General features: G+C 41.0%; 1 protein-coding gene across 1 annotated transcript; it reads right to left on the bottom strand.

Annotated features, from left to right (window-relative positions):
* Positions 1 to 2,273: 2,273 nt before the first annotated feature.
* Positions 2,274 to 14,967, bottom strand: jigr1 (jing interacting gene regulatory 1). The gene is made up of 6 exons (XM_017141826.3): positions 14,785 to 14,967; positions 6,065 to 6,128; positions 5,006 to 5,346; positions 3,424 to 3,661; positions 3,038 to 3,350; positions 2,274 to 2,971 (listed from the first exon to the last, which is right to left on the bottom strand). The coding sequence occupies exons 4-6, from the start codon at positions 3,635 to 3,637 to the stop codon at positions 2,485 to 2,487; spliced, it is 1,014 nt and encodes a 337-aa protein (XP_016997315.1). The 5' UTR covers positions 3,638 to 3,661; positions 5,006 to 5,346; positions 6,065 to 6,128; positions 14,785 to 14,967; the 3' UTR covers positions 2,274 to 2,484.
* Between the last annotated feature and the right edge of the window lie 823 nt (positions 14,968 to 15,790).

Raw genomic sequence — 15,790 nt, 5'->3', positions numbered from 1 at the left:
AACCGCATTGGAAGAATAATGATGATGAATGCTAAAGTACGCAAATATCTCTCCTTTCCCCTGGCAGAAAATGCACGCAGGCACATTTCACTGTCAAAAATGCGGCTATAAACCATTTTGGAGCCGCCAGGAGCTGCTGTCGTTGGCATTTATTTTTATTTCTGTTGCCACTTATGTTGGCCCGCATTTGGCCATTTCTCAAGTCTTTCTTCCCGCTCGAGTGCGTCTTCTTTTTTTCGGGCCTTAGTTTTTTGGCGTTTCCTTTTTTTGTTTTTTTGGCAACATATGCAAGTAATTTGATTAAATTATATAATTACAGGGCCTGGACAGACGAGATGGGAAGATGAGAAGACGGTGCTGACTTTGACGAACAGCAGCACGCAAAATGCCGCACCACATTATGGCCATGGTTATGGTTTCTGGTGGTGCGGTTAGAGTTAAGTTAACGTTAACGTTAATGTTAAGTTGTTGGAGAGCACAGACAAAAAAAAATCCCTAATTTGTATTTTCTTAATTCCACAAAAGGTTTAAAATATATTATTTAAGGATGAAAGAAGTATTTAACATCAATATTATAAAACAAATTTTAAACAAATAAAAATATTATGGCTTAGGGTCGTTTTCTCGCCCGTTTGTTAAATTTAAAATAGGGTTTAAACCTTGAAATCGTATGGGAAATTAGAGCATAAACTCCCTTTAAATTTAAGAGGAGGACGAGAAAACTGCCCATAAAATATCTGATTCTTAAAGTTAAGTTTATAAAAGTCAAAAGAACATCAATTCTCCTTGTCTTAATAAATAAAAACAAATTTAAAGTTAAAGTTAACTGATCTAAATCTTATATGAAAGCATTCTTTCAACATTAAACTGTAGCAAGTTGTTGAAAATACAGTTTTAAAACTAATAAAAATTAAAATATAATACAAATATTTTTCTTTAAATGCTTCAATCCAAATTTCAAATCATTCCCAGCCAGTAACACTATTTTCGTCGTGTAGATCGTTGACTGCGACACTCACTGCAGGCCGGGACTAGTGCAATTTGTATTTCCAAAAGCAACAAATAAGCACTGGGCACGGCCTACATCAGGTGACGTTTTAATGTACCACTGCACTCTCATCTCGGATGCACTTCACTCCTCGCTCCACTCACCTTTTGCGATCTTCTGTGGGCCGAGGTCTTGGCGATATCAATAAGCCAAGTCAGCCAGCCAGCCAGCTGGGAAAAGGAGCCAGGAATGTCCGAGAGCCACATAAACACTGTAATTACACGCACACACTCACTACCAAATGCGAGGAGCTGTAATTTAATTAAGAAATATAGACGCATTATTAAAAAAAAAAAAGGGGAAACGCACATAGAAATGGCCTGGAGGCCCCACCCAATTTGGTCAAATGGAGATGTGCCCACTCAGACTTCATTTGGCAATGCGACTGCAGTTTCCAGTTATCCCGGCACACATTTCTGGCATTATCCCGGGCATGTTAATGCGTTGGACGTCCCACGACATCAATCAGCATCCTACAGGGGAACACCTCCTCTGATTCTGGGTGGCGTAAAGTTGATCATTATGGTAGGAATTTTATTGGGATAATAAGCAATCCATTGCTTCATGGCCTCCAGCCGTCAAAACCAGTTTGAAAAAATTTCCCTAAAAGGAATTTTCTTCTTAGGTTGACAATATCTAAAGTTTAGCTTGAGAAAAAGGGCAAAGGATATTCATACCTAGCTGGGAGCTTTTAGAAGCTTTTGGGGTGGTTCTGGGCATACAGAAAGTAATAAAACTTAAGGACCTTTCTAATGTTTGCTTTTTCAGTCTGGGCAAGCAGAAAATTTAATGTATGATGATGAGCAGGTATTATGTTTAACCTCTCCAGTTTCCTTTTTACAATCCAAATGAGAGCAGCAAACATATTGTCCTTGTGCTGAAGGGGAGACCTCAATTTCAAATATATATGCATTCATGTTTTAAGGTCGTAGGGCATTAATACTTCATAAGGAATCCAAAGAACAATATTATCCGATTAACTATCCCATAATTTTTAGAGGTTCCAATTTCGAGACACACACTAATGAAACCATCAAATGTATTATTGTTTAAAATATGTATGGTCCTTTATATAGGATTTATAGGATTCTATACCATTACAGATGTGCATCTTACAGATAGAGTATAATGCTTTTGCCGAATCTGAATCTGAAAGTTGATCAATTTGGATTAGTCGACCCTTCCAACCCGGCCGTTCGTTCCCCTGCCTTTAAAACAAAGCAAATAAGTGTATTTTGTCCATTATGTTAATAAATGAAATGCTTGGATCTTCCACCCCCGTTACTGCGAGGCTAGAAGACTTAAAAGAGTATAATTAAAACATATATGGAGTAATCGAATTCTGTCATTAATGCGGCTATTATATGCTTATTATGCATAGACGTAGACACGCGTGCCAATATCCCTACCCGTAATTAAAAAGTGCAACTTAAAATCTACTCGTCCTCCTCCTGCGACTCGCTGCTCTGGTCGACCGGATCGACCTGATCGGGCTTCCGTTTGCTGCCGCTGCCCTCGCTGCGAATGGAGGTCTGGACCAGTTCGCGGGTGAACTTCTGCACCAGACGCAGGGCAGTGGGCGCCGGCATGTCGCACAGGGAGTGGCACATGAACTCGCCGAATCCCCGGAACTTGGCATACGCCGGCGGCAACGGAGCCTGGGGCTGTGCGGGATAGAAACCGGATATCGAGAGACCGTCGTCTGCCCGGCGCTTCGACGGATGATCGTCCGACGGCTGGGCTCCGCGCTTAATGCCTTTATTGGGATTGTTGATTATCGGACTACTGATGATGTACTCCGGCTGGTTTTGATGTCGTCGCTGATAGCTTTCCGCAAAGTGATTGTAGCCCTTGCCATTGGCCATTTCCCCGTTCATGGAGCGCTGGCTCTTGTTGGCTTCGTCCGAGGTGTTCAGGGGAATCCTAAAAGGAAATTACATCTAGTTATTAGGGAGCAGTTTTTTATTTAAAAAGGGGTTATGGACTCACCCCAGCACTGTGGTCACGGGCAGTGCCTGCTCGCAATCGAAAATCTCGCAGTCGTCCTCCAGTTCGTCCTTGACGCTCGCCATATGCCCGTTGCTGTCGCTCTGGCAGTCGTCCACCTCGTAGGGCTCCTCGTCGTCCTCCTTCATGCTCATGTTCTTAAAGCTGCGCCTGGGGCGAATGTGATCCCCCAGAAACTGGAGGCTCTCGAAGAGGGGCCATTGCGAAGCCTGTGTTGAAAGGCCGTTTTCGACGCGTCGCTTCTCGATATTATAGCGATTCCTCAGCGTGGTCATACGCTCCCTCAAACTGGTGGCTAAAAATAAAGATGGTAATAAACCCTAGTATTAATACCTGCCAGTTAAGAGTGTACTTCACCCCTTCCTCACCATCATAGCCCAGCTTGTGGGCCATCTGATCCCATATTTGGGCCACATACAGCTTGTCCTTGAACCGCTTGTTAGTCCGATCGTAGAGCACTGGGTGCGATCGGTATTCCCGGATCAGACCCAGATCGAATTCGCCCGTTTGGGCGTAAGTGGCCCGAGGCCGGCCACGCCCCTTCGGCAGTTGCGGTGGATACAAGTGCGACAGGTGCTCCATTCCTCCTCCAGTTTCACCTTCAACCTTGATTTTTTTAGAGATTAAATTTTTTTTTGCCATTAAATTTTTTTTTTTTGATTTGTTAAACTATGGATTGTTAAGTTCCTTTTTTTTTAATGAACAAAAAATGCTTGATGCGATACTATCGACTAATGCCAGGCTTGCTGATTTTAAAAATGTAATTAAAAAATAATGTAGAAAAATTTACCTAATAAAATATTTTTTAGAATTTTATGTTTATAAGTATAGATAATTATTCTTCCGCATCTCAAATTTGCAACATTAATACGAGGGCGCTTAGAACTGATATGGACTACCAGTAGTGTTAAAAATTATTCTGATAGCAACCGTCCTTTAGAATATATTTCCCTTTGCCATTCTCTACACAAAACGAAAGATAATTGATGTCTTAAAAAAAGAAAAATAAAAGATCCAGCGAATGAAAAGAACACAAGAAAGAGGAATAATTTTGAGGATATACATACATAGTTACCGGTTTTTCAACTTAAGGGAGCATAAACAATTAAAAAACAAAGTTGGGTAGAGAAGTTATGAAAAGTATCTCGTAGGTTGAAAAGCCATGGTTATTGGATAGATACGGTTATGTGGATTTTATGCTTTCATATCACTTCGATAAATCGATGGTGTCTTGCTATCTCTCTCCCAGGATATACACACATAGTTACCGGTTTTCAACAAACAATTAAAAAACAAAGTAGAACGTGAAATAGTGTGACTGGACTTCGGCCGGGCATTTGCTAGCGTTAGTGCTCAGAATAATAAAAGTAATGCTAGATGATAATAGTTAAGTTTAACGATAACCGCCTCGATAAATCGATGCTGCCATCGCTAATCTGCATCCGCTTCCACGACATGTACATGTTTTTTACACAGTCGCAGCCGTTTACATGTATATATACGCGTGCGTAGGTGTGTATATAAAAACAAAACTGCATCTTCGGCGCGCTCTTTCGCTCCTGCTCTTTTCTGGTGCTAAGCGAACGACGCGCACTGTCGGCGTCGACGGCAGCAGCGCAATAAAAACAAAGCCAGCGAATACCGTAAAAATATCAAACCTACCTAAAACACAAAAAAAAGTACAGAAACGCTCTCGCAACTGCTTGATATTAATTTTAAGCGACGCCAGCTGCGCTGCTCACACAGATAAACATAAAAAGTCGCTTTATAAACTTTAAATAAACAATTGCAGACTACTACTAATTTACGGTGTGAGCAAAAACTAAAAAAACAAAAAATAAAAAAGAAAGCAAGCAGTAATAGAGAAATATTTTTCTTGGCATCTCGCAGATAGCATGGCACTCGCAAATTATAAAAATTCTTAATTTATTTTTATAGATATTTACTCACCTCGAAATATTTAGATTCCCGTCAGGTTTGGTTTAGTGTGTATTTTTATATATTTTATACCTATTAAAACGCGCGCTCTTCGCTCCGCCCTGCGCCTGCCTTCGCTTTCTAGCTGGCTATTATGGCTAACTGTGGCTGTGGCTGTTACTTTAAAAAATCAATATAGACGTAAATAAATTAATTAAGATTGCCTGCGCAACACACGACGCTCAGTTTTTCAGTTCGAGTTCCGACTTTCCGACTTTCCGAGTCCGACGATGTTCGCTCTCTTTCGCTGCTCGCGATGCTCTGTCTTTCTGCACGCACAACTAGTCGCTGGGAGAATTTTTTTAACTCTGAAACTGAAAATATTTTTTATTTTTATATTTTACGAATTACGGACGAAGGCAAGCAAGCCGCAAGAGAGCGGCACTCAAACACACTCAGGCACAGACACAGAGACAGAAACAGACAACTCACACTCACACACGGGCACGGGCGCGCATCCACCCTCTCGCTTAAAAAACGGCTCACGCTCGCATCTCTACTACATGGGGTTCGGCGCCTGTGTGACCGAACCCCATGTAGTAGAGATGCGAGCGTGAGCCGTTTTTTTTCCGCGCGTGATTGGCGGGTTTTGAAATTAAGGTAAATAAATACATTTCACTCGGGTTTCTGCTACATTTGGGTCCCTTTAATAGGCAACGGTTTCTTTCTTTTGATTTTCATTCATTATACATTTTATCACACAGTTACGACACTTTTTGTTCATAGCACACAATTATCACGTGCACATCTCTAGCAGACAGCGCCACCAGGTGGCAGTGCTGCCGATTCGAGTTGATGTGGCAACCTCGAGGCGGGAATTTTTATAACGGAAAAGGGATGAAAAGTACCCAAAAAGCGCGCGCGTTTGGGAAATTTTTAAAATAATATTTATGGAAAATGAAACATTAAGGGTAAGTTACCCTGGGTAACCATGAAGTGTGGAAAAATATGTGCACGGATGTGAGGTAAGTGTTTGAATACATAAAAACGGGTTTTAACATTATACATGAAAGAGATAAGAAGTAAACTCACCTGGTTATATATTGTTATATATTTAAAATAATATGTACAAGTCTTGGTATTGCAAAATTGAGATCTGAAATGAAGGAAAATAGTTTATAAGTTAAAATTCAAGGCATGGTTTTAATAATTTAAAATTTTTAAAAGTAATTTACGATGCTTATTACAAACCGCCCATAGGCCGGGACAAGTGCAATGTTTATTCAAAATGCAAAACGTTGACACCTTCCCGTCCTACGGGAAATTCATATTCATATTCGGTGCATTCTGGCCTCATCCTCCAGTGCAGATCAGAAATATAAAGTTTCAGCAAGTACAGTGAACATCTTGATAAAAATGTTAAAAATAATACCAACAACAGGTAGGCAGGTAGACAAACAATGGGAGCCAGTGATCAAAGCCTAAAAATCTCATATTTCAAGAACAGAGAACAAAAAATAAGCCAGCGCTTCATATTAAATTTCCGCCCCTACTTGAATGTCCTTTGTGTGCGGGTCTAAAATCGAGTCCAACAATAGTCCTGGAGGAGTGGGAGTTTCGGATCGAGAGCAGGTAAAATTAAACCCCGGGCAAAATCAAGCGTTAAATGCCTTTTACTTACGCCTCACATCATTTCGCAAGAGGAAGCTTGTATGTACCATACATACTCGTATATGGAAAAAGTATGCTGCGGGGTCCATTAACAGTTGGCTAACATCAACAAAATTTGAAATCCAAAGCGTGACAAATTCGTAGAAACCAGAACCACTCGAAGGCGTAGCAAAAAAAAAGACCAAAGCTGATGAGCGGAAGAATTGCCAGGGCAGCAGAAAAGAATTACTAAAAACCCACCCGCGCTACCCCTTTTTCCGGAGTTTTCCAGAGATTCTTTACTCCCTCTAACTCGGAGTCTCAGCGTAATTCGCTTATCTGCCCCCCAAATGAAAGCCAGCAAATAATAATACTAATAATATCGTTTGGGGGAACGGAGAAGCGGAGCTTGCGCTCAATATTTGTTTATTTGATCGCTGCTGGGGGCTTTTTCGTGGCCCAAGACGGCATTAGGTTTTAATGTTGTTCCCTGCGACATAATAAAAAAAAACCGAATCCAGCAATGAACAAACGCTGCAATAAATTCATATTTATTTATTTTTGTTAGGCAAATACGCCCCCAACGGCACAAAGACTCTCTTCTTCTTCGGTCTTCGGGGCCTTCTCCTTCGTCGCCGAGCGAATGAAAGGAAGGCCCGGGCCCAGAAGAGACCCCAAGTCCGAGTCTTGGAGATCGGAAAGCGGAAACGCAAATAGACGCACGATAAAAAAAAAGAGAGCCAAGGCAGTAGAACGAGCAGAAAAGAAACAGCACGGCACATAAATTTGAAATAACTAATAATTCATTGAAAAAGCTGCGATGGCCGGGGAATCGGGGGCCAAACTGGAGTGGTTTGGCGGTGGGGATCGGAATGGAGTGGTGCGGTGGTTCCGCCGGTGGTGAACAATATCATGTAATAATATTTGCTCAAGCCAACAGCTGACAAGTCAGCAATAACACACTTTTCCCCGATATCGCGATCGAAAATCCCCACAGGAATTAAAGGCGTGCGAGTTCAGGAAAAGAGGTGGCTTTTGGTTTTGGGCTATGGAAAATATATTGGGGGGGTTGGACAGAATTTATAATAGCCAGTTTTCAATTCTACTCCACTCGATCATAGGAAAGATATGTTAATTGCTTTAATTGAAGAGAAAATGTAATAGATCCTATGATTTGTGAGTCTAGACATTAGAATAAAATATTTCTTACTATTACTTTAGAATTTTTTTATCCTATAATTTATTTCTAAGCCCCATCTATCTTCTTCAAGGTTTTCTCTTTGCTCATCAGCCTTAAAATATGTGCTCATTAAGGGCATTCACAGTTCGGCTTGTTGGCCTTTCTCCTCTGCACATTTATGATGGCTATTTCTCCTCCTCTGCGGAAGAATTGCCAGCTTTTTCGTTGCCCGTTGGTCTCTGTTCTAGTTTGAGTAGAATCATTTTTAATGACTCGAGAGGCAGCGAAGGCAGCAGGCAGGAGCTGCAGTGCCAAACCAAAACCAAAGAAAGCATCGAAGGCTTCGATGGCAGCCAGGGATAAGTGAACGGGAATGGTCATGGATGGCCATGACTTCCAGCCAAAAACCGTTTGCATTTCCCATTGTTGATGTACTTGTTGCTTCTCCGAGAGAAAGAGCTACAGTGGAGCGCCTTTTAATCGAACTATAAAATAATTTCCAACCGTTTTAATTATTATGATCTCTAAGCTAATTGATATATAAACTGCATAAAACTTAAATCTACTAACGGTTCACAGATTAACAGCAAATAAAGTTTAGTACAGGAAATGAAGAAACCAAATAATAGGTTACCAAATTATACAAGCTTGTAAACTTTAATTACACAAATATAATAATTAGTTCAAGATTGTTTAGGATGGTATGGGAGCTTAGGAAAGTTAACTAGAATAGATACATTGTTGCTAAAGATTCAACCAAGTTACTACTACAGAATCTCCACTGTAGAACGAGCGAGGGCCGCGAATAAAAATAACTGTATTAAATGGGCCCAGGACCAGAGACGTCTAAGAAAAGGTCTGCCGCCTGAGAACCGAACTGAACCGAACCGAACCTCCGCTCTTGGCTGTTACAATTTCTAGGCTCTCGGGTCGCCAGACTTGGCCATCGTTTTGGCCATGGTCTAACCTGTTTTGGGCTCGGACTGGAGACCCAGCACATCGCATAAAAGGCGTTCCACAGATGGGGACTGGGCCGTGCCTGGCTGTCTCATCTGTTGTCTATTTGGCAGGCTCAAGCTGCAACGCCAGCTTCTAAAAATTGCTGCGGGCCTGTTCGCAAGTGCAACACAAGTTGCCTTGGCAAACACTCGCAGATTTGATTTGCTCTTGCCTTGCTTCCATTTCTTCTAGGTTCTTTGTAAGGCTCGTTTCTTTTTTTCGGTCGGTTTGTTTTTGCAGCAGCGTAATCGAAATGCAATTAAGATGCGGCTACAGAGTGGCTGCAGAGTTTTGAGACTCGCACTCTTACCGAAAGGAGCGAGAACGTGGCTGCAATTTATATTCCCGGACAGATTTTTAGAAAGTAGCAGAGGAGTTATACACTCCAGAGTCCAGACCAAGCCAAGACCAACCCAGAGTGCCATTCGAAAGGCGTTGACGTCGACGAGAGGTGAGCCCATTCCCGATCCCGATCCCGATCCCGATCACAATCCCAATCCCAAAACCCGGCTTAGAACGATCTTTGTGGATTGTAGACTCTTATTCGTTCTCGTATGTGGCATAATTAAAGGGTTACGCCACGGCCACGCCAATCTCCATTCGATATGTGGCGATCTCTTCCCCGTTCCTGGCTTTCTTCTCTGCTGTTCTGCTCTTTTCTGTAGAATTGTGTGGCTGATATGCATAACGGTGGTTTAATATGAGTTGGCGCACAAAGAGCGACTGCACCACAAGTGGGCATGTTCTCCGGTGATCCGCCAACCCCTTTTCAAGGCGATATCTGCACTGCCAGAAAGTCTATTTTAAATTGGGAGTAATAACTCTTTGAACTAAGGAGCCAAAAGAACAAAATGTGTCTTCAAATTTATTTAAATACCAGAAAATATTTATCGTAATAATCAGATTTAAGAAAATATTTCTAAAAACCTGTTTTCAAAATACTTTTTCTAATTAAAATTTTCGTGTATTTTTCCCCCATGTAAGAGGCTTCTCTTGTAAGTCGAAGCACACTCATTTGGTTGATATCGTTATGGCATAATATGGGCCACTCTCCCTGGACGTGGTGCAGTCATCAGTCCAAATGGTCGGCCATCAGCGCATCGTTTATTGGGGTTCGCTCTGCGAGTTCTCCAATTGATTGCCCACATCTGTTCTGGCTCTCAGAGGTCCAAAGGAATCTTCCCCAGACGCACCGGGATGATCACAAATTATTGTTCATTTCGAAGCGGGTTTTGAGTATGTTCGGGAAAACTCGGTTTGGAGCAGAAGTCTTTGTTTAATGGCACAAACTTTTAAAGCAGGCTGTGTTCCAAGTCAAATAACCACTCTCAACTGGAAATTTTGAGCTGATTCCATTACGTTATATTGCAAAATAAAAATTATCTCACTTAATTTGGTACTTTCAACGGCAATTTATCTGTATATTTAAAATAATTAGTGCTATATACGGGTTTTTTATATAAAATTCGCAATCACAGAACTTTTCCTTTTTTCTGTTTTTTTCTAAGAATTATAAAGTAATCTTAAATCTTTATTTCCTTCATTCATATCACAATATTGAATTCTGTGAAAAAGAATTTCACTGGGGAATTGTCTTGGGGGAAATGGGAATATGTTATCAATATAATGGGGAATTTCTGTTAGAAGCTTTTTTTCTGGGTCTTCTTCTTCCACAACTAAGATTAATCAGATTTGGGAGAATTACCATTTTTAAATTCATAAGAGCTTCCAGAAGAATGTTAGAATCGAGTCATAAAATCGTAGATGATTTGCACGTCGTATAAGTGCATTATCCCACAAAGTTTCTCATTATTTCCCAAATGTGTAAGCAAATGTTATTATCCGCTAATTGCCAAATAGTTTGGCGTATCTCGTTAGCAATGGCAGGCAGATTGGAGATGGGAGACCAGAGACTTGAGACTGAAGACTGGGCCTGGAAGACTGGCTTCCAACAGCTCAATTACTCCGCGGCTTTAGTGGCTCACAATCTAAGCGCTGAAGAAATCGGGCTTGTTGCCAAGGAGTCGTCGGTCTAATAGCTAATGATCGGCGGTGAATATGCGCCATCTTAATCCCCCCGTCGTACCCTGCTCATCAGCATCTTAAAAGTGAACGAAATCCCGAAGACCAAAGTTCTCACACAAATTAAAATTGCTGTTCTCTTTTTTTTCGGGGAGTTTCTACGCAAATGTTTAGGGTATGGGTATGAAGTATGGGTAGGGGGATGCTCCAAATGGAATCTCTTTGAGAAGAATTTAAGCCTCGAATTTCGCAGAGGAGAAACCGAGCGCTAAGCAAATTTTAAGCTTGTGCCTCATAGTTTATATGGGGCATTGTCTATATATGCAAGCTGTTGGTTATGTGTGTATGGTAGTCCGTGTTAGGTATTCGATAGCGCCAATTTGATATGGCGGCCAGGAGCACAAATTAAGTTTCCCAGAAACGAAGAATACTACCTGAACTGAAGCTGAACTGAGCTGAGTAGAATCCCCATTCCATTCTTCTGGCATTTGGCAGAGTGCTATCTTCCTTGGCTGCGAGTTTTATGTCCGCTCAGATCGTAAAGCAGTTAGCGACGCTATAAGGAAGAGAATCTCTCAAAAAGAAAGTTGGCAACACAACGCAGCAACGCAAATAAACTATGTAAAACGGCTTCGGTGGAGAAAGAAGCCAAAACCGAATAAGATGTTGCGGCAGGAACTTAATTTTGCTCAGCGGTGTTTTTAATGCCCCCGAAGATAGTTAAAGGAAATTAATGAGTAGTAAAAGCGAAACGGACGAGGAGCGAAGTCGCGAAAGAGATCCGCTCAAAGACCACAAGACCGAAATCAATATCCAATCATTAATCGTTAACTAATTCCATGAATTCTGCCCCTGCCGAACATTGGGATCCCGGGTCCAGCTTTTTGGTCAGGTCCGTCTGTCTGTCGGTCTGTCTGTCTTTGGTCTGCCTCTGCCTTTGCCTTTGCCCCATTTACCAAGTTCCAAAAACGCAACCAGACATGCCACACTAAAGACATATATTTATGCCCCGAAAGCAACTTTTAGCGTATTTAGAACAGCAACAACAACAAACAGCGGCAAAAAAAACAGAAATATCAAGATAAAAATATTTTTCGGGCGGCCCTTTGTGGCTCTTTTGGCATGGGACAGTGGCTACACTGGAATAAAAAGGTTACTAATATTTTTGATCAGTTCTGATAACAATTTTGGATAATGAGAAAAGTTATTTCTATTTTCTATATTCATTGAAGGAAGAATTTTGGAGTACACCTCACTTTAAATCAAAATATGTGATGTTATTGTGTCAAATTCTACAATTCTAGACATTTCTTAAAAATAATAGTTTTTTTTTTCCCGGTGTATTATTGGTCAGCCTAAACCAAGTATTTACTGATTGCTGTTTTGTTGTTGTTATCGTCGTGGCGCGTCTCAAGTCTGGAGTCGTCTCTTTGGGCCCTCTTCAGGGATCTTCTACTGGGATCTGGGATTTCCTCCCTCCACACACACGCGTTTTGAATTCGATTTGCCGATTGCCGTTTGCTTCTTGGCGAGATTTCGATTTCGTCGGGCACATAACACAACAAAAGCAACAACAACAACCGTCGACCATGAAACAATTTTATATTTTTGTGCAGAAAAAACGAAGATCAATAAAATTTTACCGACAACTGTATTTCGTTCAGACAGCGGAGTAGAGGGCCCTAAAATTAGTGACCAAATTGTCAAGAGGGGGCAGCTTTCGGGGGTATCGGGTCACATTTTTGGTTACAGTAATCAGTCCAGAGTCCAAAAAAAAATTGGAAACAAAGCAGCTGGAAAAAATTTGAACTTCATTTTATGTGTGTGCTTCGGTTTCGTAGAATCCGAAAGTGCTACAAAAAAGATGTGTTTGATTTGAAGTGTGGGGAAAGGGGTCCCCGTTGCGTATTGAGGTTATGTCGACTCTATGGGAAGCTAATGCGGCCATAAATCAGATTGTGACAGTTTGATATGGGATACGATAAATGCTTACATGACTCAAAAAATAGTTTTAATTGAGAAAGGAACTTGGGAGGGAAATGTATGGAATTTGAGTTAACCAAATTTTAATTAAAAGCTTTCCATACAAGTAATCTAATCTGTGATAGTTGAAATGTTCTTTAATTAGGTAGCTAAAAATTGTTTTTCTTTTTGATCCTTCTTGTAAAAAATAATTTTCTTGCTTTTCTATTATCTGCATACAAGTTGAAAAGGTCTGGTTTTATCTATCAACTGTGAACCGAAAAACACACAAAAAGAAAGTTGCCCGAAGGCTTGGGGCATAATTCTGCAGAAAAGCGAAGAACAAGGAGGTTTTCGAAGAGAAGAGAGGGCACCGTGTGAGTTCCTGCAGAATCCCCAGCAAGAAAGGTGCTCCAACGACAACAACAAGAACGGCGATTCCCAGAAACGAGAGTGTGTGTGGGAGGAGAAGGCGGAGTAGGAGTAGGAGAATTCTTCCAAAGGAGCAAAATGTGCGGAGAACGGGGGCCGTCACTAATGAATTTGTATGCAGAGACCGCAATGATTTGGCACAAAAACAAAAGCAACAGTAACGGAAATGCAAAAAGAGCGAGGATTTATGAAAAAAAGAAAATAAAATAAAACCGCGGGTCCAACGAACAACAACATTATGCGAAATTAGTGCAGACAGCCGAAAAACGCACCTTTTATGTTTTGTAGCCTCTCCACATTTTACGATTGCCAGCTCTTGGTTCGTTTTGTGTGATTTTTGATTTATGCAAAAGCAATAAAAATTATTATAATGAAGGCGCTGACATGGCTGATGGCCAGGGCAAAAAGCATGCACTGAGAGAAAAGGGTTACACATATACAATATTAGTAAAATAATATTCATCGAAATGTACTAATTTTTGTATGCAAAAATGATCTTGAAATGGTTAAAGTGAACTTTTGGATAATTCTGTATGTAATTTTTTTTTACCAGATTTCTTTTTTCTGTGTAAGCGAAGAACAGAGCTGGCGACACGTGATGATGTTGGAGACATGGAAAGGAGGAGCAGGAGAAAAAGGAGGAGAACTGGGGGCGATGACGATGCTGATGTTCCTTGTCCGTTACTTTAACTTCACTCGCTCTTTCTCGGGGTCTTCAAAAAAAAAAAAAAAAGAGCGCGGCGGGGAGAATGAGTCAGAATGTTTGTTTGACTTCTGCACAAAGAATGGCTTCTTATTTCTTTGTGCTCTCGCCCCTCTGCGTCCCCCCAAAAAGCAAAAGCACATGTAAATAAATCAAAAGGCGACAGGAAAATCGCCATTTTCCCCGCCTATATTCACAATCATTTGGCGCAAAAAGCCTTACTAAAAGAACGTTTTATTCTCAACTATTTTGATGGTCAACATAAATTCTGCACCTTTTTGCTGTAATTATCTCCGGGGAAAGAGTCACTCTGCATTGGCGCATTGGCTGCACCCAAAAACGGTTAGGCATAAAAAAACTAACGGCAGTTTTATAACGCTGGTCTTCGGGGGTCTGGAAGACTGGAAGACCGGGGGGAGATTACCTTTTGGGAGGCTGTGCGCCAAAAATGAGCGGAAAATGCCCGCGAAAAGAGTGGGCGCACAGAGATCCCCGAAGATGATACACAAGCAATCAAAAGAAATGCAACATCCTCTTCGGGCTCCTCATCCTTCTTCGCCCCTCCATCATCCAGCGTCTTCATCCATTTCTTCCTGCACTTGCCTTTCCGATGCACCGTTACGCGGAGTTGAGCCCGGGTTCAAGATCACCGCACCCAGCTAAATGTTTTTTTATTTAATTTTTTTTGCTGTTTTTTTGGGCGCATTCTCTGCCTTGTCTCTTTGCACTTGTACACAGATTCTTTTGGGGATTTCTCGTTTTTGATGTTTCTTTGCAGTTTTCGGAGGGCACTTGGGGACTAACGGTTCTGTTCTGTTCTGTTCTCCAGTTAACAAATAAAAATAGCGCGCGCACTCAACTCACCGACAGACAAACACGAGCACACAGAAATGTTTAACACACCATCGTCGTGAATAACTGGGGCCCAAGGCTCTGGCTTAAACTTCCTCGATCCGCAGTAACTTGGTCACTATTACTTATTTATTTTCCTGTTCAGGAGTTAGGAGGTTTTTGAGCACAACCGCCGCCGCCGATGGATTGCGCGCAATTGAATTTCCTCCACAGCGGCGACTCAGCTCGATGCCTCCACAATCCAACTTCAGAGTTCTGAGTCGGCTCTCTGCTCTCACTCCTGGACTTCGCTGCCAGCGCAGGCTGAAGCAGCGGCTGCAAAAAGGAACGGAACGCTCGAGAGTCTTGAGACAATAAGATACCCTGGATTATTTTGCAAGGGAATCTTTTATTATATTTCATTTTTGTAGTACGTTGTTTATTTGCAAAATTTAATCAAACTTTTTAAAATAAATATAAATATATAAATATAAATAAATAAAATATATAAATCTAAAATATTAGTATGTTTGGGTTAATTTCTTAAAATATTCATTACCTAGTTCGTATACCCAAACTATAATAGTTTTAAAAAGTTCGTCCATTTACCATATGACTTTCTGAAATACTCTCATCTTTATACATTTTAATGTAAAATAAGTAATGGATAACTCTTTATCGAAATTCCGTTAAAGCAATATACCTTGGGCTCGTATAAGAAAAGGGTAGCGCAAGGCGACAGCAGCTACATGGCGACAGCGACAAGCTACAAAGAGCAGCTCGATCTTTGTTCTCTCTCTGCGCCGAATGGCTTGATACTCTCACAGGACTGGACTTAAGGTTTCCCGAACAAGGGTTCTGGAATGTCGTAGAATAGGGGATGATATGTCATACAAAAGGAGCTGTCTAAATAATGTTGCCGATTTATTTCAAGGGATTTAAAAGGTCCCACTTCATTTATTTTAATTTTTGTTTTAATTATCGATGAAGTGCAAAATATTAAATCATTGTTTAGGATAATTTAAACTACTATGTTTAA

Source organism: Drosophila takahashii, chromosome 3R (genome assembly GCF_030179915.1).
Source record: "Drosophila takahashii strain IR98-3 E-12201 chromosome 3R, DtakHiC1v2, whole genome shotgun sequence".
Taxonomy (NCBI): Eukaryota; Metazoa; Arthropoda; class Insecta; order Diptera; family Drosophilidae; genus Drosophila; species Drosophila takahashii.
The sequence above is the reverse complement of the archived record's forward strand: the minus strand, read 5'-3'. Positions and strand labels throughout refer to the sequence as shown.